This window comes from Lontra canadensis, unplaced genomic scaffold, assembly GCF_010015895.1.
Source record: "Lontra canadensis isolate GAN:19392208 unplaced genomic scaffold, GSC_riverotter_1.0 scaffold20, whole genome shotgun sequence".
NCBI classification, from domain to species: domain Eukaryota; kingdom Metazoa; phylum Chordata; class Mammalia; order Carnivora; family Mustelidae; genus Lontra; species Lontra canadensis.
Window position 1 is genome coordinate 18,570,676 of NW_022631014.1, and position 25,004 is coordinate 18,595,679.

Below are 25,004 nucleotides of genomic sequence, written 5' to 3' on the forward strand. Positions count from 1 at the left end.
TTCTTTTTTAAAGGATTTTATTTATTTGAGAGAGAGAGAGAGAGAGAGCATGAGAGGGGAGAAGGTCATAGGGAGAAGCAGACTCCCCATGGAGCTGGGAGCTCGATCTTGACTTGACCCTGGGACTCTGGGATTATGACCTGAGCCAAAGGCAGTCACTTAATCAACTGAGACACCCAGGTACCCCCCCCTCAAAAAAAGAATTCTTTAAAAAAAAGAGAGATTGATATGTAGTTCCTTATTTTGTATAATCGTTATGAGGTTAGGTATTGTTGTAGTTATCTATTGTTAAAATAATGCTGCCTAGGGGCACCTGGGTGGCTCAGCGGGTTAAAGCCTCTGCCTTCGGCTCAGGTCATGATCCCAGGGTCCTGGGATCGAGCCCCGAATCGGGCTGTCTGCTCAGCGGGGAGCCTGCTTCCTCCTCTCTCTCTGCCTGCCTCTCTGCCTACTTGTGATCTCTCTCTGTCAAATAAATAAATAAAATCTTAACAAAAAAATAATGCTGCCTAACAAGCAACTGGAAAGCTTGAGGCTTACAACAGTAAAAGGCAGTAGCTCCTGTGACTGAGGTGATTCTGATATGGGCTGGGCGAGCATACACATCTGCCGTTCAGCCAGTTGTTGGCTGGAGCACCTGGAACAACCAGGCTCTTTCCATGTGTCTGTCACCTTCTCATGTTATCATAGTAATGCTGTTCTTGCAAGAAACAAAAAACTCACTCATGCAAGTTATTTCAAGCCTCAGCTTGCATCTCATTTACTGACATGGCCAAAGCACATCACACAACCAATCCTGAATCCGAATGGGAGAGCGTGGCAAAGTTGTGCAACAAAGCATATGGACACAAAGAGGAATGTGGGGGCGTTTCTGCAACTATCTCAGTTTTCCCTCATGGCCAGTTATACACACCATTCCCATATGTAAAATATACACATTCCCATCCCAAAGCCCTGCAAAAATCTCAATCAGGTTTAGGATTTCACAATCTAAGTAAAGTCTGGTTGTGCCCACTGTTGTTTTTTTGTTTTGTTTTGTTTTGTTTTTTGAGAGGGAGAGAATGCACGTGCTTGTGCACAGTGAGGGCTGATGGAAGAGGGAGAGAGAATCTGAAGCAGGCTTTGCACCCAGTGCAGAGCCAGATACAGGGCTTGAACTTACGACCCTGAGATCAAGACCTGAGCTGAGATCAAGAATTGGACACTCAAACGAGGAGCCACCCAGGTGCCCCGGTTGTGCCTACTCTTGATCCAAAGACATATGAACCAAAAAGTCAAATTACTTGCTTCTCAAATAACCAGCATAAGTGGGTAGAAACAAGTGCAAGATCATTGCAAAAGCGCTATCATTTGGAAAGTGTAAGGATGAAAGCATATAGCAGTCACTTGCCCATAGCAATTCTAAAGTCCCACTCGGAATGTATAACCAGGTCCCCCTGCTCGAGAGATGGGGAATGGTTTGTGATTAAGGCTTCATTCCTTGGATGTATGAATTATCTATCGCTGCATAGTAGTAACTACTGTTATAACCACAAACTTAATGGATTAGAACAACATCCATGTATTATCTGAGTTTCGGTGGGTCAAGAATCTGGATATGGTTTACCTGGGTCCTCTAGTCCTCTGCTTCAGAACCTCTCACAAGGCTATAATCAAGATGTTGGTCAGAGCTGAGGTCTCATCTGAAGCTTGACTAGGGCAGGAATCACTTCCGAAGTCATGCGGATCCAGCTGCTTGTGAATTGCTGGACTGAGGGCCTCAATTATTTGATGATCATTAGACAAGAAATTGCTCACTTCCCTGCCATATGGGTCTCTCCATAGGGCAGCTTTCTTCATCAAAGGTAGCAAGGAAGACTCATTAGAGCCTGCCAGGAAGATAGCAGTTATAATCATAGGTAACATAATTACAGAAGTGACTCCCCATCACCTTGGCCATTTTTTATTAGAAGGGAGTTACAGGTCCTGCTCACACTCAGGAGCTGGGAGTAACACAAGGGTGTGAATACATTACAGGCCGTTTTAGAGTTTATCTGCCACACTGAAAGTGGCATCCAGTCCATTGTTCTCCATGGCTCCTGGTTTCACCCTCTACATCTTAAATTTTGCATTGCTCTCCTTGGACACTTCTGAAGAGGGCATTAGAAAACGTGTCTTCTGAACAACTTCCTCAGTCTTCTTCCTGTCCAAAGAAAGTTGGGGTCCAGATCTTTTTACATTTAGTCCCTTCTAACCTAGGTTGATGTCACTTTTTTTTTTTTTAAAGATTTTATTTATTTATTTGACAGACAGAGACCCCAAGTATGCAGAGAGGCAGGCAGAGAGAGAGAGGAGGAAGCAGGCTCACCGCTGATCAGAGAGCCCGATGCGGGGCTCGATCCCAGGACCCTGAGATCATGACCTGAGCCGAAGGCAGAGGCTTAACCCACTGAGCCACCCAGGTGCCCCGGTTGATGTCACTTTTATTAGTATAGCTCCATCAAGACGTTCTGTGGGTCTTCTGTGCCTGATCTGAATCCACTCTCTACACCAAAAGCCATACCCAATCATTTTGAGATATCATTTGCCCTCTGGGCTTAATCACTGATACTTTAGGTATCAGGCTACCGTGTGACAAGAATCTTATATTTCCTGGAAGTCATTTTAGTCACCTGGAAAAGTCCATTAGACGATGCCTTGATTCTTTCAGAGGTCTTAGCAAAGTGTCTTTCAGCCCTTGATTTTGTTTTGACCTAAAACTGTATTGTAAGTCTGATATCTTTGTAGGCTTAAAGGAATGGAGATGAGAAAGTTGTTGTTCTAGCACCTTTACGTTCCATCTAAATTGTACTTCAAATCTGGTTAGTTCTTTTCTGGGTAATAGTCAGCGGACACTTTCAACATTCTGCCTAGAAATATCTTTTCTCAAGCCCAATGTTCAGGAGGTACATTTTCTATCTTCCAAGTTACCACAGGTGCTCAGTTTCTTTGCATTTTTCAGCCCCCTAAAAAAATTTTCTCACCATTTTTCCAAGCCCCACCCAGAGCCCAGCTCCAATGTCACAGATACTAGTTTTTTTATTTGGTACCAATTTGTGTATTAGTTATCTATTACTGTGAATAAATCACTTTAAATATTAATGCCTTAAAATAATAAACATGTATTTAGCTCATCAATCTGCAGGCTGGGATTTAGGTTGGACCTGGCTGGGTAGTGCTTCTGGTCTCACCTGGACCCATTCACAAGTCTGGGACAGTCAGTGACCTTGACTAACCCAGGATGGCTTTGGTCAGGCAAGGTTAGGCACAAATAATTCATAATAAAGGCAGAGAGCAAAATGAGAGGAATCTCAAAGGCATAAGGACTTTCCAAGCCAATGCTTGCACCTTGTTTGTGAAAACCCCATTGACCAGACTTGCATGGCTGAGCCCAGAGTCAGAGAGGGAGGGCACAGCAAAACTTCATGGCTAAGTATGTAGACATAGGGATAAGCGGAGAATTGGGGCTATTTTTACAACCTAATGTTAGGGATCGATGTTATATTTGCTTCATAAAAATTTGGAAGTGTTTCTTCTTTTCCAGCATTCTGGAATACATTATGTAGCAAAGGGATTACCTGAACGATGAAAGTTTGGTAGAATCCTCCTGTGAAACCATCTGAACTAGAGCCTTTTTAATCTTTGATAATCTTTTCTAGTTCCCTTATGAACTAGAAAGGCTTAAATTTTCTCTTCTGGAGTCATTTTAGTACCTAAGGTCATTACCTTTCATCTAGGTTACCAAATTATTTGCAGAGTTGTACAAAATAGTCCATAAAATTAAAATTTATTTTGTTTTAATGTCAATTTTTCACTAGTATTTTTACTTTTGATATTTCTACTTCCTCCCCCTTTTACTTAAGTTAGCTAATGGCTTGTTTCTTCTGATTGTTTTTCTTTTTACCTTTTTTAAGATTTTTTAAAACTTGAGAAAGAGAGAACGCAATCAGGGGAGGGGGCAGAGGGAGAGGAATGAGCAGACTCCATGCTGAGTGCAGAGCCTGATGTAGAGCTCTATCTCACAACCTGAGATCATGACCTAAGCCAACACAGAGAGTGGGACACTTAACCGACTGAGCCACACAGGTGTCTCAGTTGTTTTTCAAATAAGCAAAATGCTCTTCATTAATTTTATTTTTTTCCTAATGTGTGATTTTATCATTACTTCTTATATCCCTTTTTTTTTTGCTTTTGAGTTGTATTTTTATTTTGCTTTTTTAAAAATCAATGTTACAGTATTTTAAAATTTTTGAGTATAATTGACACATGTGATATTATTTTAAAGCTATATTTCACCTATCAGTGCTTTAATTATTTCTCACAGATTTGATTATCAATCTTTTTTTAAAAGCTCTGAAAGTTTGGTTTATATTTCCCCTTTGCCCCAAGAGTAGTTCGTAGAAAATCTTTCTCCAGGTGAGACTTAAAAATATATATTTAATTCATTTCTCATTTTATTTTATTATATTTTACTTTTAAGATTTTATTTATAGGGGCGCCTGGGTAGCTCAGTGGTTTAAAGCCTCTGCTTCGGCTCGGGTCGTGATCCCGGCGTGCTGGGATCGGGACCCGCATCGGGCTATTTGGTTAGCGGGGAGCCTGCTTCCTCCTCTCTCTCTCTGCCTCTCTGTCTACTTGTGATCTCTGTCTGTCAAACAAATAAATGACAGACAGAGATCACAAGTAGACAGAGAGGCGGGCAGAGAGAGGAAGGGAAGCAGGCTCCCGCTGAGCAGAGAGCCGGATGCGGGGCTCGATCCCAGAACCCTGGGATAATGACCTGAGTCAAAGGCAGAGGCTTAACCCACTGAGCCACCCAAGTGCCTCAATAAATAAAATATTTTAAAGAAAAATATTTTATTTATTTATTTGACAGACAGAGATCACAAGTAGGCAGAGTGCCTGGAAGAGAGAGGTGGGAAAGCAGGCTCCCTGCTGAGCAGAGAGCCCAATGTAGGGCTCCATCCCAAGATCCTGGGATCATGACCTGAGCTGAAGGCAGAGGCTTTAACCCACTGAGCCACCCAAGCGCCCCCATTTCTCATTTTATTGCACTGTGGTTAAAGAAGACTGTATTGTCTCTATTTTGTGGAAATTAGATGTTTTCTTTGTGATATAATAAATGGCAAATTTCTGTGAGAATAGGCATATCCTCGATTATGTATTAGTATTCCTTATTAAAAGATGCAAAGTGCAATATATATTCAGAAGACATACAAATTCTTTTGGAATCTATAGGTGAAATCAAAGAAAATAATTTAAAGTTGAGAAATGAAATAATTGAGCTGTAACATTAGTAACTAGTATACCTTCATTGTGAATTGTGGTTTTTAGCATTATAGTGTCCTTCTTTGACTTAACTTTCTCCTGAATTTTACCTTTGTCATATATCAATATTGTAATCTTGCTTTTTATGATTTGTATTTGCCTATTATATTTTTGCCCATCTAATTTTTAGCCTTTATGGATCAATTACTTCAGATGTCTCTTGTAAATAATAGATCATAAGATGGTTTGTAAGCAAATCTGAACTTTTTGAAGTTTTTATTTAAATTCCAGTTAGGTAACATACATATACATGTTAACTTATACATAACTAATACTAGTTTCAGGTATACAATATAGTGATTCAACACTTCCATACATCGCCCTGGGCTCATCACAAGAGCACTCCTTAACCCCCATCACCTCTTTTCACCCATCCTCCTACCTGCCTCCCCTGTGATAACCTCCGGTTTGTTCTCTATAGTTAAAGAGTCTGTTTCTTGAGGGCCCTGGGTGGCTCAGTCAGTTAAGCTTTTGACTTGATCTCAGCTCAGGTCTTGGTCTCAGAGTCATCAGTTCAAGCCCTGCACTGGGCTCCATGCTAGGTGTGGAGCGTATTCTAAAAAAAAGAGTCAGTCTGTTTCTTGGTTTGCCTTTTTTTCCCCTTTGCTCATTTTTGAACTTTTTTTTTTTAATAGATGAGTTGAGCCTTTTAGTTTCGTAATTTCACTCTATGCTTGTTTTTGTATTTACCGGGTATGATGCTATATTTACTGCATTCTTCACTATGTGATTTATTGCTTTTATTACAGTATCTTTGAGCATTAAGGGAGATTTCTCTCTTTATTCTAGTAATTATTTTGTACCTTTTCATAATCCTTTCTCTCCTTTTTCCTTACTTAAACCCCAACTGTTCGGTCTGTCAACTTTAAATGATGCTCTTTGCCTTGTACACACTGCATTTGCAACAAAGACCTCTTTGTACTGTCCTCCTCCTCTCCCTTCTTTTTCGTTTATTTCACTGTGACTTCTACCTTGTCAAAGAATGTAATTTGATACTATTCTACCACCACCCCATCTCCTCTTCCATTTTGGTTTTAGATCTGAAACTAGATACTCAATGCTTACCACCAGTCCTTTTGCTGATGTTCCCCAATCATCTCCTAGTTGGTTGAAGCTTCTCTTGAAGTAAGATCCTGAGGGGTTAGGAGTACAGTATTTTCCTGAGCTCTCCCATGATTCAAACTTACACATATTGGGGTGCCTGGGTGGCTCAGTGGGTTAAGCCTTTGCCTTTGACTTGGGTCATGATCTCAGGATCCTGGATCGAGCCCTACATTGGCCTCTCTGCTCAGCAGGAAGCCTGCTTCCTCCTCTCTGCCTGCCTCTCTGCCTACTTGTGATCTGTCAAATAAATAAATAAATAATCTTAAAATATATATATACATATCCTTGATATTCAAAGGGCAGCTTAGCTTGATACAAAACACTTATTCTTAGTTCCTTTGTTTTTCTTTATACTTCTTGAAAATGTTGCTCCATTGCTACTTGCTTTTCGAGAAGTCTGATGCCAATTTGACCCTTCCTTTGTAAGAAACTAGCTCTTTTGGCCCAGAGGGGTTTTTCCCCTCACCTTCAAAATTTAATAATTTGTTAGCATATTCATCATTCTGGGTCAATTTTTCTATGTAACAAAGGGACCCTTTCAAGATAAAGATTTAGGTCTCCTTTGTGCTTTTTCAGAAATTTCTCCTGGGGCACGTTTTTTGTTTTATTTTGTTTTAAGATTGTATTTATTTATTTGTCAGAGGGAGAAGCAGGCTCCCTGCTGAGCAGGAAGCCTGATACAAGACTTGAACTCAGGACCCTGGGATCATAACCTGAACCAAAGGCAGACACTTAACAGACTGAGCCATCCAGGCATCCCTCTCCTGGAGCAGTTTTAACTATTAACCAATTCCAGTCTTCTTTTTTGGTAGCTTCTGGGAGCTCCAGTTTTGCCTGTGTTACTTCTTTACCTATCATTTTCGTTCTGTACCTTTTCAGCTCTTCCTCTGCATTTTTTGCTTTCTTAGCTTTTGTCATTCCCAATCTCTATATGCTTTACTATACTTGTAGTCATCTCTATTGATTTTGTCTTCCTATCTATGATGATTTTAATTTTTCACTCAAATTGTTTCCCAAGCTTGGTCATTTCTCTCTTCATATATTCCTGTTGCTTTTTCATTTTTATTCTGAGTTTTAAATTTTCTGAACTGTGGTATCCTTCCTATCCACAACTGTTCCAAAATTTACTTTAGAGTTCATGTTGGAGGGTTGTTATGGTATACTCTCTTTTGTTCTCTTTATTTTGGAGTATTTCCTTGGCTTGAAAAGTTATGATTCTCACTCTGTTTTCTTCCTGTATTTGTATACACAGTGAATTCCTTGTTCTATTTATGTTGACATGCTTGCAATAACATGCAACACTTTGGGGGAGAGGTAAAATGGATTGATCGAGTGGCTTTCTCTGTTTCTTGGTCCAAGAGAACCTTTTTCAATTGGTTAATGTTGTAAAGTGTCTTTAATAAGTAATGTCTAGGAACTAGGGGTGGGGAAGTTGTCCATTTTCTTCTGAATCATTGACTTGCTATTGATAGGCTGTTATCTTCAGCTTTCTGCTTTCTTTTTCCCCTTCATCCACCAAGCCTGCTAGGGACACCGCTTCCTTTCAAGACGACTTCATCTCTCTCAGAAGAGATGCCGCTGGTCCCACTAATTTTCTAAATCTCTTCCTTTGATGTCCACCTATCCACTGCCTTGATCGACCAGGTCTCAGACCCGGTTTGCAGCACTTTTCCACCCTGGGTGGAAACCATAAGTAGTCTGGTTTAACTGAGGTTCCAATTTAGGCAAGGGCCTGCAGCAAAGGTAAAATTGGGGGGACTGTGCAGGAAGCAGATCACACAGGACTTTATCTGTAAGCTTTTGTGATAATTTGCGCATGGAATAAAGGGGCCCAAAGTAAAAGAGGAGGGAAGGAGAGAAAGGGACTGCTTTAGGAGTCAACAAAGGAATAACCAAACTCAGCTTGGTGACTGATCTGACATGGGAAAGGGGGAGGACATCTGCATTTGGGGTTTGGGTTCCTCAATCAATGGATGGATGAACAGTGGTGTCAGTTCACTGAAACAGGAACACAAGAGGAGGAGGTTTGGGGAAGGGCAAAGGAAGATAAGTAGAGTCTGAAGTACTCCTCTGAGTGAGAATTCTGGTAGACTCTAAGGAGAGTTCTGGATGGAAGCAAAGGTCGGTGCTCCTGGCCTATAAGTAGTGGCTGAAACCCAAGAAGAGACGAAATCATCCAATAAAAGAGGACAAAATGGGAGAGAAAGAGGGACGAGGATAAAAACTGGGGGCCCACCAGTCATTAAAGACTACACAGAGTGTTTGTACCGGTAAGTAAGAAGAAATGGCAGATCAGGAAAGCAGGAGAAAAGTTGCAGAGAATGACTATCAGAAAGAAGGCAGGGACAGAAATAATTACCGTAATGGATTAAAATACATAAAATATATTAGATGTATCCTATTGGCACTAAAAAACAAAAACCTATTGGCTGTTAGACGATGCTTGGGAATCAACCCATTATTTTGAAAACTGGTGAACAGAGGAAAAAATCTATTTACCCAGCCTCTCCTAGCTCTTTTGGGTAAGTTGATAGGGAATGTCTGTCACATAGAAGAATCCCGGGTACATGAAGAGGGATAACAAGACTGTATCCCTAGTGAACTAATGGAGCTAGGCATGAACATCCCTCAAATGAGAGAAAACCAGACATATGTGCCTCTTGATGGAAGAATACACCACTGCCTCATGAAGCTGTCTGACATAAACAGGCAAATAATCACATGTGCATCAGATCAAGCCTCCAGGTTACCAACCAGAGGCCATTTTGTTTTCCTATCCCCACCAGGAGGTAACGTGGCAATGCCTAGAGACATTCTGGATTGTCACGACTTGGGGAGGGCATTCTACTGGCGTCTGGTGGGTCAAGGCCAGTGACCCCGCTGCCCCCACAACCAAAACTTATCCAGCTCCAGGTCAATAGCACTGAGGTTGAAGAGCTCTGTCTTAGATCCAATCACCAATTTATAGGAAATACAAAAGATAGAGAATATGTTAAATGACAAAATAGAAACAGACTCAACGAAGTCCAGAATTAGGGAAATTCTTCCTGAAGGAAGGGACGGAGGGAGGGAGGTGCTACCCTGTACCACCTGGGAGAGGGCTCCTGCAAGTGGTCTGGTGTTCTGGGGAGTAAGGCAGCCAGTGGGCAGGGTGGATGGGGGCGGGGGGGACAGAAAGCTTGGTCATTAGGCCTGTCAAGCTTTTTGGGTAAGAGGCAGTGAGTTACAAAAGGTGGGCATGGGGAGGGAGGAGAGATCATGAAGGATTAAGGGGCAGATGCTGGAACGTGACAAGGGCAAAAACTTGGAGGGGTGAGCAAGGGAAAGACAAGAAAGGAAGCTACTAGGAAGCCCTTCAGACTCTGAAATGAGGAGGGAGGCAGCAGCTGAGATCTGTTTGGGGTGGTGGGGAGGAGGATGGACTGCAGGGTCACAGTACGGAGGGGGCGGGTGGCTGTGGGTTACAGCTTGAGGAGGAGAAGCCAGAGTGAGAGTTGGGGAAGAGGTTGCTGGGGTCGGGGTACGGGGGGACAGGTTTGTCTCCACCGTTCACCCAATTTAGGTCCCTGTATTCACTTTACTTCTGCATTTGAAAGGGGGCAAAGTCACAATTTTTACTGGATATATCCCAGACTCACTGCTTTATCTTGCCCCCCGAGATAAAGGACAGGAGAAGACAGAGGCTTTCCTGCCCCGGGCACAAGGGCACAGAATCAGAAACAGCCCATTTACGTTCAGGAAGATGCGCTAAGGTGGGTTTCAGGCAGTCCTAGGCAGGGTCGGAGCACGACGAGGAGTCAGACGGGCAGGCAGAGTCACTTAGGACAGGGAAGAGGATCCCTGCTGTCCAGGAGGAGCATGTAGGTCTCAGAGTGGGATCCGTGAGCCTGGGCAGGCAGGGTCAACAGGGCTGCTTGGGCCTGAGGAATTCACTCTGGAGGCCTCCGGGTCTGGGACAGGATTCTCTGCTCAAGCTTGGCGTACTGCGGGAGAAGGGCCTCATAGACCTGGAGGGGCAGAAAGAGCAGTTTAGAATGGGGAGGGAGAGGTGCCTCTCATCTCTTTGCAACTTGCAATTTTAAAATTTAGCATGCCATGTACTTGCAATTTAAGCATTTGTGCTTGGCAAAAGAAAGGAGGCATCAATTTACAAAAGAGGAAACGCTAGTAGTTCCCAAACCTACAGCTTAAGATTTTTAAAAAATGCAAATCAGGACCAAAAAGCTTGTTATCAAATCTACAAAATGTTTAAAAATTCTGGTGAAGATATCTGGAAATGCTATCTTGTTGCACAACTGGTGAAGTTGGTGGTGCAACCCTTCTGGAAATCAACTTGACCGTACCTCGGTATTAAAGGGCTTGAAAATGCCCAGTCTTTGGCCCAGTTATTCTACTTCTACAAAGCTCTCCTAAGGAAACCATCCTAAATGTAGGGTGCCATACCACTAACTGTCTAATCTCCTAAGACCACCATGGGCCACACACATTCTGTCTCTCAGGGTACAACCAATACGGCACACTGGAGAAACAAACTTGAGTCAAAGACGACACAGTGGTCCTAACAGCAGTTTGCACAAGTGTCCAGGAAAGGGTCTCCCTGCCTGCTATGCTACAGCTCAGATGCAAGGGAGTGAAATCCACATGGTACAGGTGCAAGAGGCAGCCTGGCTTTGAAACCTCATGCCCCATGGGAATATCTCTTATAACAGCTCCACAGGCAAGACATGTGCCCATGAGACATCACTGGGCTCAGGAAGGCCCTAAGTATGACTTCCCATCAGGCATATATGGTTTTCCCCCCTCCAGATGCAGTGCCCCACTTAAAGGCCATTTTTACTTCGGCGATGTTGCATAGTAATACTGTTGACATTCCAAAGGAAACAGAGCTAGTAGTTGAACCAAAGTTCAAATTCTCATGCAGAATAGGAAAAGGTTTTCTCAAACTTTTACCCACATAATTTCAATACAGTAATTTAAAAACTAGAAGGCACGCCTGTGTGGCTCAGTCGGTTAAGCATCTGCCTTTGGCTCGGGTTGTGGTCCCAGGATCCTGGGATCAGGCCCTGCATCGGGCTCCCCTGCTCTGCAGGGAGCCTCTTTCTTCCTCTCCCTCTGCTGCTCCCCCTGCTCATGTTCTCTCTCTCTCTCAAGTAAATGGGCAAAATCTTTTGTAAAAACAAAAACAAAAAACAAAGAAACTAGAAGCAACTGCTCTAAGACACATAAAATCACAAGTAAATTACGGCCAAACAGAATATTTTGCAGTCATTAAATATAATGTATATGTTCATTTTTAAGAATATAAATACTCATGTTGTACTGTAGTGTTTTGTTTTTTTTTAAAGTGGGCTACAAAATTATATATGCAGTGTGCTGGATAATCAACCCAAACCAAAAACCAATAAGGGAAAAGGGTTTTTTAAAAGATTTTATTTTTGAATAATCTCTACACCCAATGTGGGGCTCACACACAGCACCCCGAGATCAAGAGTCCCATGCCCCACTGACTAAGCCAGCCAGGTGCCCCTCACAACTCCATATTCTTAATCTTCCTTCACCCCTCCTTTTTTTTTTTAGAAGCTGTTTTCATCTGTGACTCAATAAGCCTTGCCTGAGAAATGTGGGCACTTCCGGTCAGCACACGGGGTCTTATAGACAAGCAACACTTAACCAAGGGATCCAGATTTCCTTGCGACTCACAAATGCCACTACTCGCTCATGCCAACCCCACTTAATCGGCTCCAAAGTCAAGTGCTTTAGTCACTGATTATGTACCCAGGGCCAACTCTGGGCGCATCTAGGGCAGCTCGGTGAAGGTGACAGAGAACAGAGAACTCACCGAGAGCTTGGACCTCCTCTGTTAGGAGGAAACTGCAATATTCAGCTGGGCGGGCAGAAAACACTGGTATGGTTTTGAGTTTCCCATTGAGCACACCCATTGCTGTACATGCCACAGAAAGAACACAGCATGGTCCCCCACTCCCAAGGAGTTTACAGACCAGTCCTCCAATAGGTCATTCCACCAACAGACACAGCCTGCTGCTGCTTGCAACCTGGCATTCCAAAGGATTCTGACGTTGCCCTTGGGTTGAAGGGTATGGAGTTCCAGGAGCCCTTAGTGAGTCTGGTCATGGGCAAGCCAGGGAAGGTGGTGGTACACAAACAGTGTTTGCTACCTGTAAGGAGACACATGCAGTTGTCTGCCGCCCTAAAGCTTTCTCCAACTACCTTCTCCCTCATGGGCCTCCTTCTAGAGGACAAAAGAGCCAGGACCTTCCGCAGCCTTTCTTACAAACAAGTGTGACCATAGGACCAAGCGGCAGCCTGGCCCTATTGAGAGTTGAGAGAGCAGACCAGGATTCTCTCCCTGATGAGCAAGAAGTGTGTGAGGAGGGGCTGCCCAATGCCAGGCTCTCAGTCCTGCCTATGGATACAGTGTGGGGTGGGGAGTGGGATGTCTGGAGCAGCTGCAGACATCCTGGGGTCACCTGGAGCACATTGAGAGCTGGGCTACCCAACACAGGAGCTGTAAGTCATATACGCCTGGAAGCACTTGAACTGGGACGAGTGCTACAAGATTAAACACCCATCAGATTTCAAAAGCTTCTTACAAAAAAGAGGAATGTAAAATAGCACATTAGCAATTTTTCTTATTGACTGCCTGTTGAAATGGCAGTATTTCAGACATACTGGATTAGATAAAAAATATATTTGAAGTTAGTCATTTATTTTTTTTCCTTTTTTTATTTTTAAATGAGACTTCTAGAAAATTTTAAGTGACATAGGTGGTTATCATGTTGCCATTGTCCGTTGCTGATCTGTAGAACTGCAGGCACTGTAACCTAGAGCCCCGACGTTGTGGAACCACAGAACCAGCCCCATGACTACAGTCAGACTTCTTGTTACATAATAAAGCCATTCGAGCCAAGGAGTCTTTTTTTTTTTTTTTTTTAGAGATCAGAAGTAGGCAGAGAGGCAGGCAGAGACAGAGGGGGAATCAGGCTCCCTGCTGAGCAGAGAGCCCTATGTGGGGCTCGATTGCAGGACCCCAAGATCATGACCTGAGCTGAAGGCAGAGGTTTAACCCACTGAGCCACCCAGGTTCCCCCCAAGGAGTCTTTTTAAATCTCACAGTTAGTGGGTTGAAAGTAGGCAGGACCAGATGTTATCCCCACTTCACAGATGAATAGGCTCAGAGATGAGAAATGCTACTCAAGGTCACACGAAGGTCACATGCTATAGGACAGGCAAGGTAAGAATGAAAACCCAACGGTCCTTTATATCAGTTGAGATCTTCCTACAGCGTTGAGCTGCCTCTTAAAGGTAAGGACACACAACTTAAGGACAAAGTAAGAGAAGCTAGGGCACACCTACGTGTGTGGGTTTTGTGGTCACCCAGAAATGGGGAGCTTCTGGCCCAAGATAGGTTGGGAGACAATTCTTCATGGTGTGTCTACATGTCCGGTGACAGCCTTTGCTGCAGACTATCCTTTCAATGTTTATACAGCAAATAGCACTAGCAGATAGAGTCGTCCTCAGGGCAGAGGGAAAATTTACTTACTGACCAGGCTAGTACAGAAAATGTCTCCCTCGAGGGCAAAGGTTGGGCAGATCTGCCTTGCAGGTCCTTTATAATTTGGGAGTTTCCTAAGCTTGGGGTCACTCGGTTGTGACACAGACACACTGTGTGCACAGTATCTTCCTGGGCCCACTCCATATCGTCCCATGGCACTTGAGGGCCAAGAGAATCTGGGACAAGCATGAAGCCCCTACTGCCTGCTGCATCAGTAATAACGCCCTCTGTTTGCACAGCCCTGCCCCTGGGCTGCAAGAACATTCTGCAAATAGGAAGAGAGGTATACTGGATGCGGTGGCCTACCACCCAGACTGCCCCTTAAGAACGAAGACCTTATTAGTCCAGCCCTCAGCTGACAGCCCGCTTTGGGGATGGCTTTGGCTAGAGAGCGCTGCCTTACCCCATCCTGGGGTGGCCTGCATACAGAGACCAGCTGACATGAGGTGTAACGGCCCAGCCCCCTCACCCCAGCTAGGTTAGAGTCCAAAGAGTCAGCCCAGCTTCAGAACTTGCCCTAGGGCTGGCTGAGGTCTCCACAGGGATTGCCCCATGGCTCACCTCCTCCCTCTGCTCCATCCTGCCTCCTCATTTCCCCCTCAACAGATGTAGATCCTAAGAGCACCCCCAATAAATGTACTGCACCCCAATTAGCATCTCAGGGTCTGCTTTCCAGAGAACCCAAGCTGTAACAAGGGGGGATTTCCTGGCCTGGGGAATTGCACACCTGTCTTGGATCCAGACTTCAGATCTGAGGGCTAGAAATGCAGCACATCTTACGCTTATAAGTGACAGAGTCTTTCTGTGGCTTTTGTAACCCTCGAAGTATAAGGGCTCGTTCTGAGGCATATGGAACACTGAAGACATACCCAGCAATCGATCTGACCCCTGGGACTATAAAATCAGCAGTATCTGTGAATCTCAGCTGACAACCTGGCTCCTTTTGCTCTGTTTCCCTGACAATTAAAACCCAAAAAGGACGATTTCCCCATTAGCTGAACACATCAACTTCAACATTAAGAGACAGAGCCAAACTTACCTTTTGGAAAGAAGAACCAAACCTACTGTTGACCTTGAACATCATGGGTTTGAACTGTGTGGGTCTACTTACAGGTGGATTTTTTTTCAATAGAGTAGATGGTAAATGCATTTTGCTTATTATTTTCTTGGCAGTTTCTTTTCTCTAGTTTATTTGATTATAGTAATACAGTACATAGCATATATAATATAGAAAATGTGTGTTAATTGACTAGGTATGTTATAAGTAAGGCTTCTGGTCAACAGTAGGCTATTAGTAGTTTTGAGGGAGTCAAAAGTTATATGCACATTTTTGTGTCTGCAAGGGGACTGGCACCCATAACTCCTGTGTTGTTCAAGAGTTAACTGTGGTTGGTTTTCACAATGCAAAGGCTACCACCAGATTCTGATGGTCTCTCACCTGAGAAGCTCCTGGGGTTGGGGTAGCAGCTAATCTGGGATTTGGGGCTAACTTCACCACCTCTGAAAAGGGCACGTCTGTTCCAGCTGCAAGGCCTAGAAGGGAAAGCTCATTTCACATCAGTGCATGTTGCAAATGAAGACATTAACTAAAAATAGCATCTTATCTCTGGGGTGATAAAATATTCTAAAATGGGATTATGGTGATGGTTGCACAACTCAGTAAATTTACTAAAAAATCACTGAGCTGTACACTTAAAATTGGGTGACTTTTATGTCATATAAATTGTGCCTCAGTAAAACTGTTAGAGAAGAAATGAGAGGGAAGAGAGAGAAATTTGATGTGCGGACCTCTCCCCAGTGGGGTGTACTTTGTCTTGCTCACTGAGACAGCAGCTGTCCCAGCAGGGCAGCTAACACCACCCCCACCCCCCCGACCCCACACCTGACAGGAGGAGTTGCCTGCCTCTCCTCCCTCACCTGGTTCCCATGGCTCAGGGCACTGAAGCCACCCCAGGCTTCTTAGGATTCCTTTTACCTCAGAGCCTTTTCACTGTGTCGAGAGTCTCCGTTTCCTCTCTTCATGGACCTATGCTCTTCTCAGACAACCTGTGGTTTACAATGTCACCTGTTCCGAGGGTCCCTAACCCTCCACCCCTAAGTACCATCTGCTGTCCCCAGAGACTTCGTACAATTTCTGGCCCCAGATTTAAGGTCCCACTCTTGCTGAGCCCAAAGCTCTGTGAAGCCAGGCACTGGGTCTCCAGAAGAGTCCTGGGGCCTCACACAGACCTGCATACCTGAGACACTCAATAAATACTCCCAAGAAAATGAGCACAGGGCTGGGAAGGAGGGAAGGATACCATCAGTGGACAGGAAAAGTGAGGAATTTCTAGACAGTCTTTAAGGAGTGCTGTCAGATTGGGAGGGAAACACAGGACCACCGTGAGTGAGGCAGGGCCTGGGGAAGACATGAGGCCTAGTTTCCAAGCAAATGCTGGGATATCTTGGCTTAGAGCTGCATGGGAACAGGGTGGGGGGGCAGCAGAGACACCACTCAAAAGACACTGGTCCCTTGTCCATTCATTCAGAGACCGTCTATGTGTGAGGTTCACCCTGGACGCAGCTGGGAGAACAGACGTGAAGTGGCTGAGACACCTCGGGGTGAGGGCCGGTGTGCTTGGACTTTGCCTGGGCTGCAGTTTTAGAGGGCAGAGTGGGGCACTGCCCCAGGTAACCTCTGGCAACACAGTAGGCATAGAAAAGGAAAAATAAAAAAGAAATGCAGTGTCACATAGCAGTGGAGTCCCTAAAGGGCAGCGCCTTTCCCGCTTTAGCAGGAGGAGGAATGAGAAGTGGACCCTGAGCTTCCCATGGGCAACACTAAGGGCCAGAAGATTATGGAACAGTATTTTCAAGGTGCTGAGAGAAAGTATTTTAAAGTTAAGAGTCCTTTGCCCAAAAAAGGTAGCATTTAAAAAAATATATATTATTTATTTATTCATTTGAGAGAGAGAGGGAGGAAGCGCACAAGTCGGGGGAAGAGCAGAGGGAGAGAGAGAAGGAGACTCCTCGCTGAGCAGGAAGCCTGACTCAGGGTTCAATCCCAGGACCCGAGCCAAAGTCAGATGTTTAACCAACTGGGCCATGCAGGCGCCCCAGAAGGTAGCATTCTTTTAGAGGGTAAGACAAAGTCCATGCTGGGTATGTAATGCCTCCAAAATTATCACCTACTAAATTCCCTCTTAAACTTATCTAGGTTGTAGAGTCCAACAAAACTACCATGGAAAAGAAAAAGGAAAAAGAAAATGCACAGAATTAGAAAGAGAGAGAGAGAAATTCATAAGGAAATGCAAATAAAAGCCAATATGATATAAAGTTTAATTAAAAACACAATCTGGAAATAAATTACCCAGTGATCTTGACACAGGAGGTGGCATGAGGTGGGGTGAGGCAGACAGGGTAGGGAGAGAGGGGAGTCAAAGAGAAAGAGGTTAACTATTAAGAGAAGGATCTGGTCCCTGATAGAAACATGTAAGTTTAAATTGGTGTGTTAAAAAGCAAAGAGTAAATGCATGAATAGAACTGCCAGAGGGAAGAGAGCCCTTGAGATAAATGGGCAGCTGGAGGAGCAGTTGGAGCCAGCAGAACACAAGGCAGATTGACTACAGGGGCCCCTTGTGGGCAGGGGCAGCTCCCAGGAGAACCTGCCTGGAAGGGGGAGATTGGAGTTTCAGCAAGGCCTGCATCAGAGCTATGGGCCCTCGTGGAGCTGTCCAGGGTGCTGGACTGTTTGGCTCTGAAGCCTTCAGCTTTGTCTCCACTTCTTGCATTTGCTGAAATGATGGCCACGGACTTCATCCACCTCTCCTGCCCACCAGTTGTCCAGACCCACCCCCATGTACCCTCAAGCATGTCCGTGTCCTTTCCCAATGTCCCTGTGTTGAGCCTGAGTGTGACCAAGCCTCATTCAGTTAGGAACCTACTTTTTTTCCCCCACTTTAAACACAGAATAAAAGAACAGAAGATTTGAAGTTGGTTCTTGCCTGCTAGGTGGGAGAAAAATGAAACTGAAGCCCAAGACTCCAATGTTCCTAAAGATTGGGAACATTCCAATCTCCCCTTTTCTATCCCCCTTAGCCCAGCCAGTGCCCTAACTCTTCCAGAAGCCTCCGCTCTCCATCCCTCGACCTACCATGGAAAGCTCGGTATGCAGAGCCCACACAGGCCGAGTTGGCAGTGTCTGTGACATACACTGGGGCACCAAACACATCTGCAAGCACCTGAAAGGGAGGGAGGTTCTTACTGGGGTAAGCCATTCCTCGGAGGGAACACAGACATTTGGCACACATTTTCTATGCTCTCTTTCCTCATGTGTCTTCTGATGCCTTCCATTCCACCTCTACTGCCTTACAGGAAGTATACTCGGCCATGCCACCCTAATAATAATAGAGTCAGGGTGGCCTGGGGGCCTTAGCATTTCCCCTGGCCCTACCTGCCCCCCTCACTGTCTCCTGGGAGCACTTTCTCAACAATCCACTTATAAAAGAATTCCCAACTTGGGCTCTTCTTTTAGAGAATTTTTATCTAAGACAGGTATATTATAAGTCAATAGTTGACACAGCCTCAGGCTACATCCAGAACTGCTCAGTGTCCCAGTAAGACACTGACAGCCCCATGATGTGATAGCCTGGTGGTCAGACATCTGTAGCAGTGGGAACAGAGGCAGTCCAATAAGGACAGCGTCTGGCTCTTAGAAGTAACAGACATGGAAGAGGCCCTACTGCTTGGCCTGCTATCATCACATACCTGTAAGATGTCTCTGTTGTGAGATGCCCCTCCGGTGGCCAGAATCTTTGTCTTGGGCACTGCAAGGAAGAAGAAAACATTGATGGCTCTAACAATCTCCCCAAAACAAAAAAGGCTTTTGCAGAGTTCTTCAGCCACAGAGGGCTTATACTGAGCCAATGCCTCTTGCTTATCACACAGGACTCAAGAAGAGATCCAAAGCTGGCTCTGTCCATGCAGGTTTGTCACAGGTAATTTGTGTGTGAGGCTGCTGCCCCACTAACCTCTTACTGTCTTCAATGTTTTTTTAGTCACTTAAAAAAGAATCTGTCAACAAACCAGGAATAGAAGGGAACTTACTTAAATTAATAAAGGCCATCTATCTAAAATTTATAACAAACGTCATTCTTCATAGAAACATTAAGAATTATTATTTTTTAAAATATTTTATTTATTTATTTGACAGAGAAAGATCACAAGTAGGCAGAGAGGCAGGCAGAGAAAGAGAGTGGAGGCCGAGCAGAGAGCCCGACTCGGGACTTGATCCCAGGATCCTGAGATCATGACCTGAGCCGAAGGCAGAGGCTTAACCCACTGAGCCACCCCCGAGCCCAAGAATTATTTTCTTTAAGAATGGTGTGCCTCTCAGACCTCAAAAAAATGGCCTCCAAATGACCCCTGCCTCCAGATATGTTTAGGTTCATGTTGTTCCCTCTCACAGTTGATAGGGCCAACTCCTGTGACCAGTGGGATATTGTGTAAATGGTGAAGTGTGAGTTACAAGAGTAGGTCATAAAGGACATTGAGGATTCTATCCTGTTCTACTGTAGATGACTCTCCTGGATCCCTCACTCTGGGGACTCCTGACAACAGCTGTGTGAGCTGGCCACCTGGGAAGCAGATCCTGCAGCCTGAGTCAAGTCTTCAGATGACTGCAGCCCCAGATGACATACTGACCTCAACCTCAGAAGAGACCTCAGCCAGAATGACTGAGTTATGTTAATCCAAAATTACTGACCCACAGAAACCATGTAAGATAATACATGTTCGTTGTTATTTTAAGCTGCTAGGTCTTGAAGAAATTTGTTACATAGCAATAGATAATAAATAGTAGGAACAAAACAAAGACTTAATATCATCCATTACTCTGTCACATAGTACTAGTTATACTAGCCATGCCTATAAGGCAAGAAAAATAAATAAATGTATCAGGATTTAAAGAAAATAAATAAAACTACCATTATTTTACAGATAACAAACTACCTACTTAGAAAAATTAAAAATAAGCAAACTAATTAAAGTTTAATAAGGTTTCCAGATACAAAAACCAACTTAAAACAAACAATGGCATTTCTAGCAACAATCAATCACCAAATGTGATAGCTGCCATTCACAATGGCAACCAGAAATACAATGTAGCCAGGAAATACCTTAGCAAAGAATTCAGAAGTATCTATGTGGAAAAAAATTGGAAACTTAATTAAAGTACAAAAAGGAATATCTAAGTAAATTAAAAGATGTTCCATGGTCTTGGATGGATTTGAACTAACATTATAAAAGTGTCAACTTTTTCAAATGAATTTATAAATTCAAGGCAACCTAAACAAATATTCCAACTGGATTTCTTTTATAAAAGAACTGAATCAATTTAGTATATTTATGGAAAAATAAAGACCCATAAATGGCTAAGACAACAATGAAAAAAGAAAAGTGAGAGATGAATTGCTATATTAGATAGATATTAAGACGTTTGGGGCTGAACTATGTCCCCTCAAAATTTGTATGTTGGAGTTCTAACTCCTAGTACCTCAAATGTGACTGTATTTGGAGATAAAGACAGATACATGTTTTAAAAGGTAGTTAATTGAAATGAGGCCATTAGGGTGAGCTCTAATCCAATATGGCTACTGCCCTTATAAGAAGAGTCTATTAGGACACACAGTGGGAAAACCATGTGAAGACACAGGCATCTACAGGTCAGGGAGAGAGACCGTGGGAAAAACCAACCCTGCTGATACCTTGATCTCAGACTTTTAGCCTCCAGGACTGTGAGAAAATAAATATCTGTTGTTTGATCCATACAGTCTGTGGTACTTTGTCATGCAGACCCGGCCAACTAGTACATACTACAAAGCCGTAATGATGGTTTGTCCCAAGAACAGATGAATAAATATATATATATATACTTGATAAATGAATAAGAGGGCACTACAAGTAGTGAAGGAAAAGGGAACGGGGTCATTATGTGGAAAAAAATTAAACCGGATCCTGATTTACACCATTCACAAAGGTGAACTCCAGAAGTTCTAAATGTGGAAGTTACACGAACAGAACAAAATGTAAAAAAAATTTCTGTGGCACTGGAAGAGGGGAAAAACCTCTTCAACAGTATCTCAAAAGCATAAATTTTAAAAAGAAATATTGGCAGATTTAATTTAATCAAAATTCTGTTCAGTTGCCAACACTATAAATAAGAATAACAGACAAATGACAGAAGATGCTTGTGACACAGAAAGCTGACAAGGATCTAGTACTATTCAAAGTATATGACAAACTCCTGCAAATGGTTAAGAAAAAGATGGGAAATCCAATATGGGGGAAATGGTAAAAGATACAAACAGCCAATTCATGGAGGAAAAAACCCAAAGTTATAAAAGCTGTTCAAAATCATTATTAATTAAAAAATGCAAATGAAAGTAACACTGAGATACTAGTTTACATCCCTCAGATTAGCAAAGGATTCAAAGGTGCTTAATGCTAAGTGTTGGTGGGGACTCGGGAGCCCTCACGCACTGACAGTAGACCAGTGATTTCAGAAACTCAGGACTCTCAGCCTCTGTCCCTACCCACTTCCACTGATCAGGAGCAGCATCTGACCCCCAGATAAAAAACTGCCCTCCGGGGTGCCTTTGTGGCTCAGTGGGTTAAGCCACTGCCTTTGGCTCAGGTCATGATCTCAGAGTCCTGGGATCGAGCCCCACATGGGGCTCTCTGCTCAGCAGTGAGCCTGTTTCCTCCTCTCTTTCTCTCTGCCTGCCTCTCTGCCTACTTGTGATCTCTGTCAAATAAATAAATAAAATCTTAAAAAAAAAAAAAAAAAAGAACTGCCCTCCAGCCAAAATGAGTTGCTGCCTGGGGAGGGGGCCTGGAGATCTTGAGGGGAATCAGAACTTGAAGTAATACTGAGCTAAGGGGGCGGACATGGAAAGAGACAGGCAATCACCCATCAGAGAAATAAGCTGCATTCATCTTCCAATCAGAATGAAATGCTGCTGATTTTAGCATGTGGAGAGCCTTTGTAGGGAGGACTCCAGCTTTAAAGCTTATCCAATGCTCACAAGTTTCAACTTAAATCTGCCTGTTGTCACATCATCTACTTCTACAGCTTGGAGAGGGCAGGTGGGGTGGGACACTGGGAGGAGGGGCCTTAGACCTGTAGACAGCAACCTAGGCTTGCTGTCTACACTGAGACTCAGTTACTCATTCAGTACTACCAACCCACAGTCAAGGTGGTTGAGAAAAACCAATGGGGTGAAAGAGAAGGATCACTGTGAACAGACCACCTCAGAAGGAAAAGAACCCAGGCAACAAAAGGCAAATTTGAAAAAATTCCAATATTTTATCATCTCGTGTACTTGAACAGGTATAGAATCCATTAAAAAGAATAAACCACTATGAAGAAGAATTGGGACACAAGACAGAGTTCTAAAAATTAAAAAATGATATATAGGGGCGCCTGGGTGGTTAAGTCGGTTAAGCATCTGCCTTTGGCTCATGATCCCAGGGTCGTGGGATCGAGTCCCACATCAGGCTCCTTGCTCAGCAGAGAGTCTGCTTCTCCCTCTGCCTCTGGCCTCCCTCCTGCTTGTGTTCGCTCTCTCTCTCTCAAATAGATAAATGATATCTTTTAAAAATAAAAATAAAAAATGATACATGATTACAAACATATTTAGGTGGAAAAAGTAAACAGTAGAATAAATACGGCCATATCTAATACAATAAACTGAAAGGTGCAATCCAGGAAATTCCCTATGATTTAAAACGACAAGGAAAGTGACAGAATGAAGTCAGAAGACACAGAATTCATTTATCCTTTAGAGCTGTTCAGTCTACAAATACTTAGGGGGAGCCCAGTTACCACCTGGCAGTGGTTTAAGAAGTGGGAATAGATGATTCCACAAGATGGATGAGATTCTCCTTCTCAAAGAGCCTATTTCCTAGTTGAGGAAGGACAGTCCACAAAGAGATAAATTTAAAAGCAGAGTATGATAGTGACAAGTTCATTTTTTAATAATTTTATTTACTTATTTACGTCATCTCTAAAGCCAACGTGGGGCTCGAACTCACGACCTCAAGATGACGAGTCGCATTGTCTTCCGACTGAGCCTGGGGCCCCCAATAATGACAAGATCTATGATGAAATAAAGCAACACGCAGTTAGGGCCAGAGAGTCCACACCTGGCCTGTATTAGACAAGGTTTCTCAAGCTGGGCACAGCTGACATTTGGGCTGGATAATCATTGGCTGCACAGGGGAGGGGGGAAGGGGAGGCTGTCGCACACACTGCAGAACGTGCAGCGGCATCCAGGCTGGTAGGATGCCAGGAGCGCTCCCCGTTTGTGACACCAGAATGTCTCCAGATATTGTCAAATATCCTCTGGGGTGCAAAACCACCTCAGTCGGAAACCACCGGTCTAATAGAAATCTTAGTAAAAAGAATGGGGGAAATGAAGGAAAGAAATCATCGGAGAAATGATATAATAAATTTTCCCAAGCTAGAAGAAGTCAGATATAGTCAGGCAAAAGGGGCCAGTGGGTGCTCAGCACAATGAAGGCATAAGGCCTGATATCTAGACTTTAGTTGAGAAATTTCAAAATCCTAAGAAAGATTCTAGAAGATTCTGTAGAGGAAACAATATCATTCAGATGGGCTTCTCACTGGCAACACTATAAGTCAGAAGACAACAGAACGTTATTTTCAAAGTTGTAAAATAATATGATGTTTGAATTCAGAATTCCACATATTATAAAAGTAGCATTTAAGTGTCAAGGCAAAATTAACCTATTTTCATATAGACCATCCCCCATACCTCTACCTCTACATGAAAGAATTAGTCAAGGATGTCCTGAAGCAAAGATGAAAGATACAAAACCACTTAGATGTGTGATATAATAAATAGTGGTAATCAAGGAAAGCCACCAAGTGTATAATTTAAATAATTATTGATGCATAATGCACACTGAACAGTAGCATTCTGGAACTGGAAAATGGGAGGTAAAGAAAAGAGAGAAGAGGGGGCGCCTGGGTGGCTCAGGAGGTTAAGCCTTGCCTTCAGGTCATGATCCCAAGGTCCTGGGACTGAGCCCCTCATTGGGCTCCTTGCTCAGTGGGGAGTCGCTTCTCCCTCTCCGTCTAACCCTCCCCCTACTTGTGCTCGCTCTCTCTCTCTCTCTCACATAAATAAATAAAATATTTAAATAAGAAAGAAAAAAGAGAAAAGAGGGAACATAATATAATGTCTTTTAGTGGGGGATATAATTACTAAAGAGAATATAAATTTCAAACAGTGATCAAAAGCAGTTAAGTGTTGGTATCTATGTTGAAATTTTAAAAGTCATTACTAGAAAAAAAACAAGAGGGCACCTGTGTGGCTCAGTTGGCGAAACATCTGCCTTCGGCTCAGGTCATGACCCCAGGGTCCTGGGATGGAGTCCCAACATGGGCTCCTTGCTCATCGAGGAGCCTGCTTCTCTCTTTGCTCCTCCCACCTGCTCGTGCTGTCTCTCTCTCTCAAATAAATAAATAAATAAAATCTAATTTAAAAAAAAAGAAGCAGGAGCTGTAGGCTCAGGTGCCAACAACAGGACTGTCTTCGGGGCCAGGAGAAGGGAGTAACTGAGGTGGACTGGGCTAGGGAACGGCCGCACCTGTGCCACACTGGCACCCGAGTGAGCAGGCCCAGCCCAAAGGTATCTGATTAGCAAAGTAAACATTACGCTAGCCAAACACGACAAGTTCTAGAAAAAAAATCCATACACTCAGGTGGTCAGTTTGCTGATACCTGTCACACAGGAGGGATGAAGTAAAGAAAAATCAGCCAAGGGCATGCACCGTTCACGGCACAGTTCATGACACTGAGCTGGGAAGCGCAAACGTCCATCAGAGAACAATGGATCAATCGATCCCGGTACAAGCCCGTGATGGATCACCACACCGCCGGGAGAGCTGACAATGAGCGAGGTATTCACACAGAGG

General features: G+C 43.7%; 1 protein-coding gene across 4 annotated transcripts in view; it reads right to left on the reverse strand.

Annotated features, from left to right (window-relative positions):
• Nucleotides 1-25,004, reverse strand: part of XYLB (xylulokinase) — a 63,351-nt gene that overhangs the window by 5,921 nt on the left and 32,426 nt on the right. The window contains exons 16-19 of one of the 4 annotated variants that reach the window (XM_032861184.1): nt 18,770-18,828; nt 18,156-18,243; nt 15,462-15,556; nt 10,332-10,457 (exon numbers count right to left, since the gene is read on the reverse strand). In XM_032861184.1, the coding sequence (XP_032717075.1) occupies nt 10,380-10,457; nt 15,462-15,556; nt 18,156-18,243; nt 18,770-18,828 (320 nt within the window). In that variant the 3' untranslated portion in view covers nt 10,332-10,379. Of the gene's footprint in view, nt 1-10,331; nt 10,458-13,583; nt 13,687-15,461; nt 15,557-18,155; nt 18,244-18,769; nt 18,829-25,004 lie in introns of those variants that run through there. The other 3 variants (XM_032861183.1, XM_032861182.1, XM_032861181.1) reach the window with 3 other exon arrangements.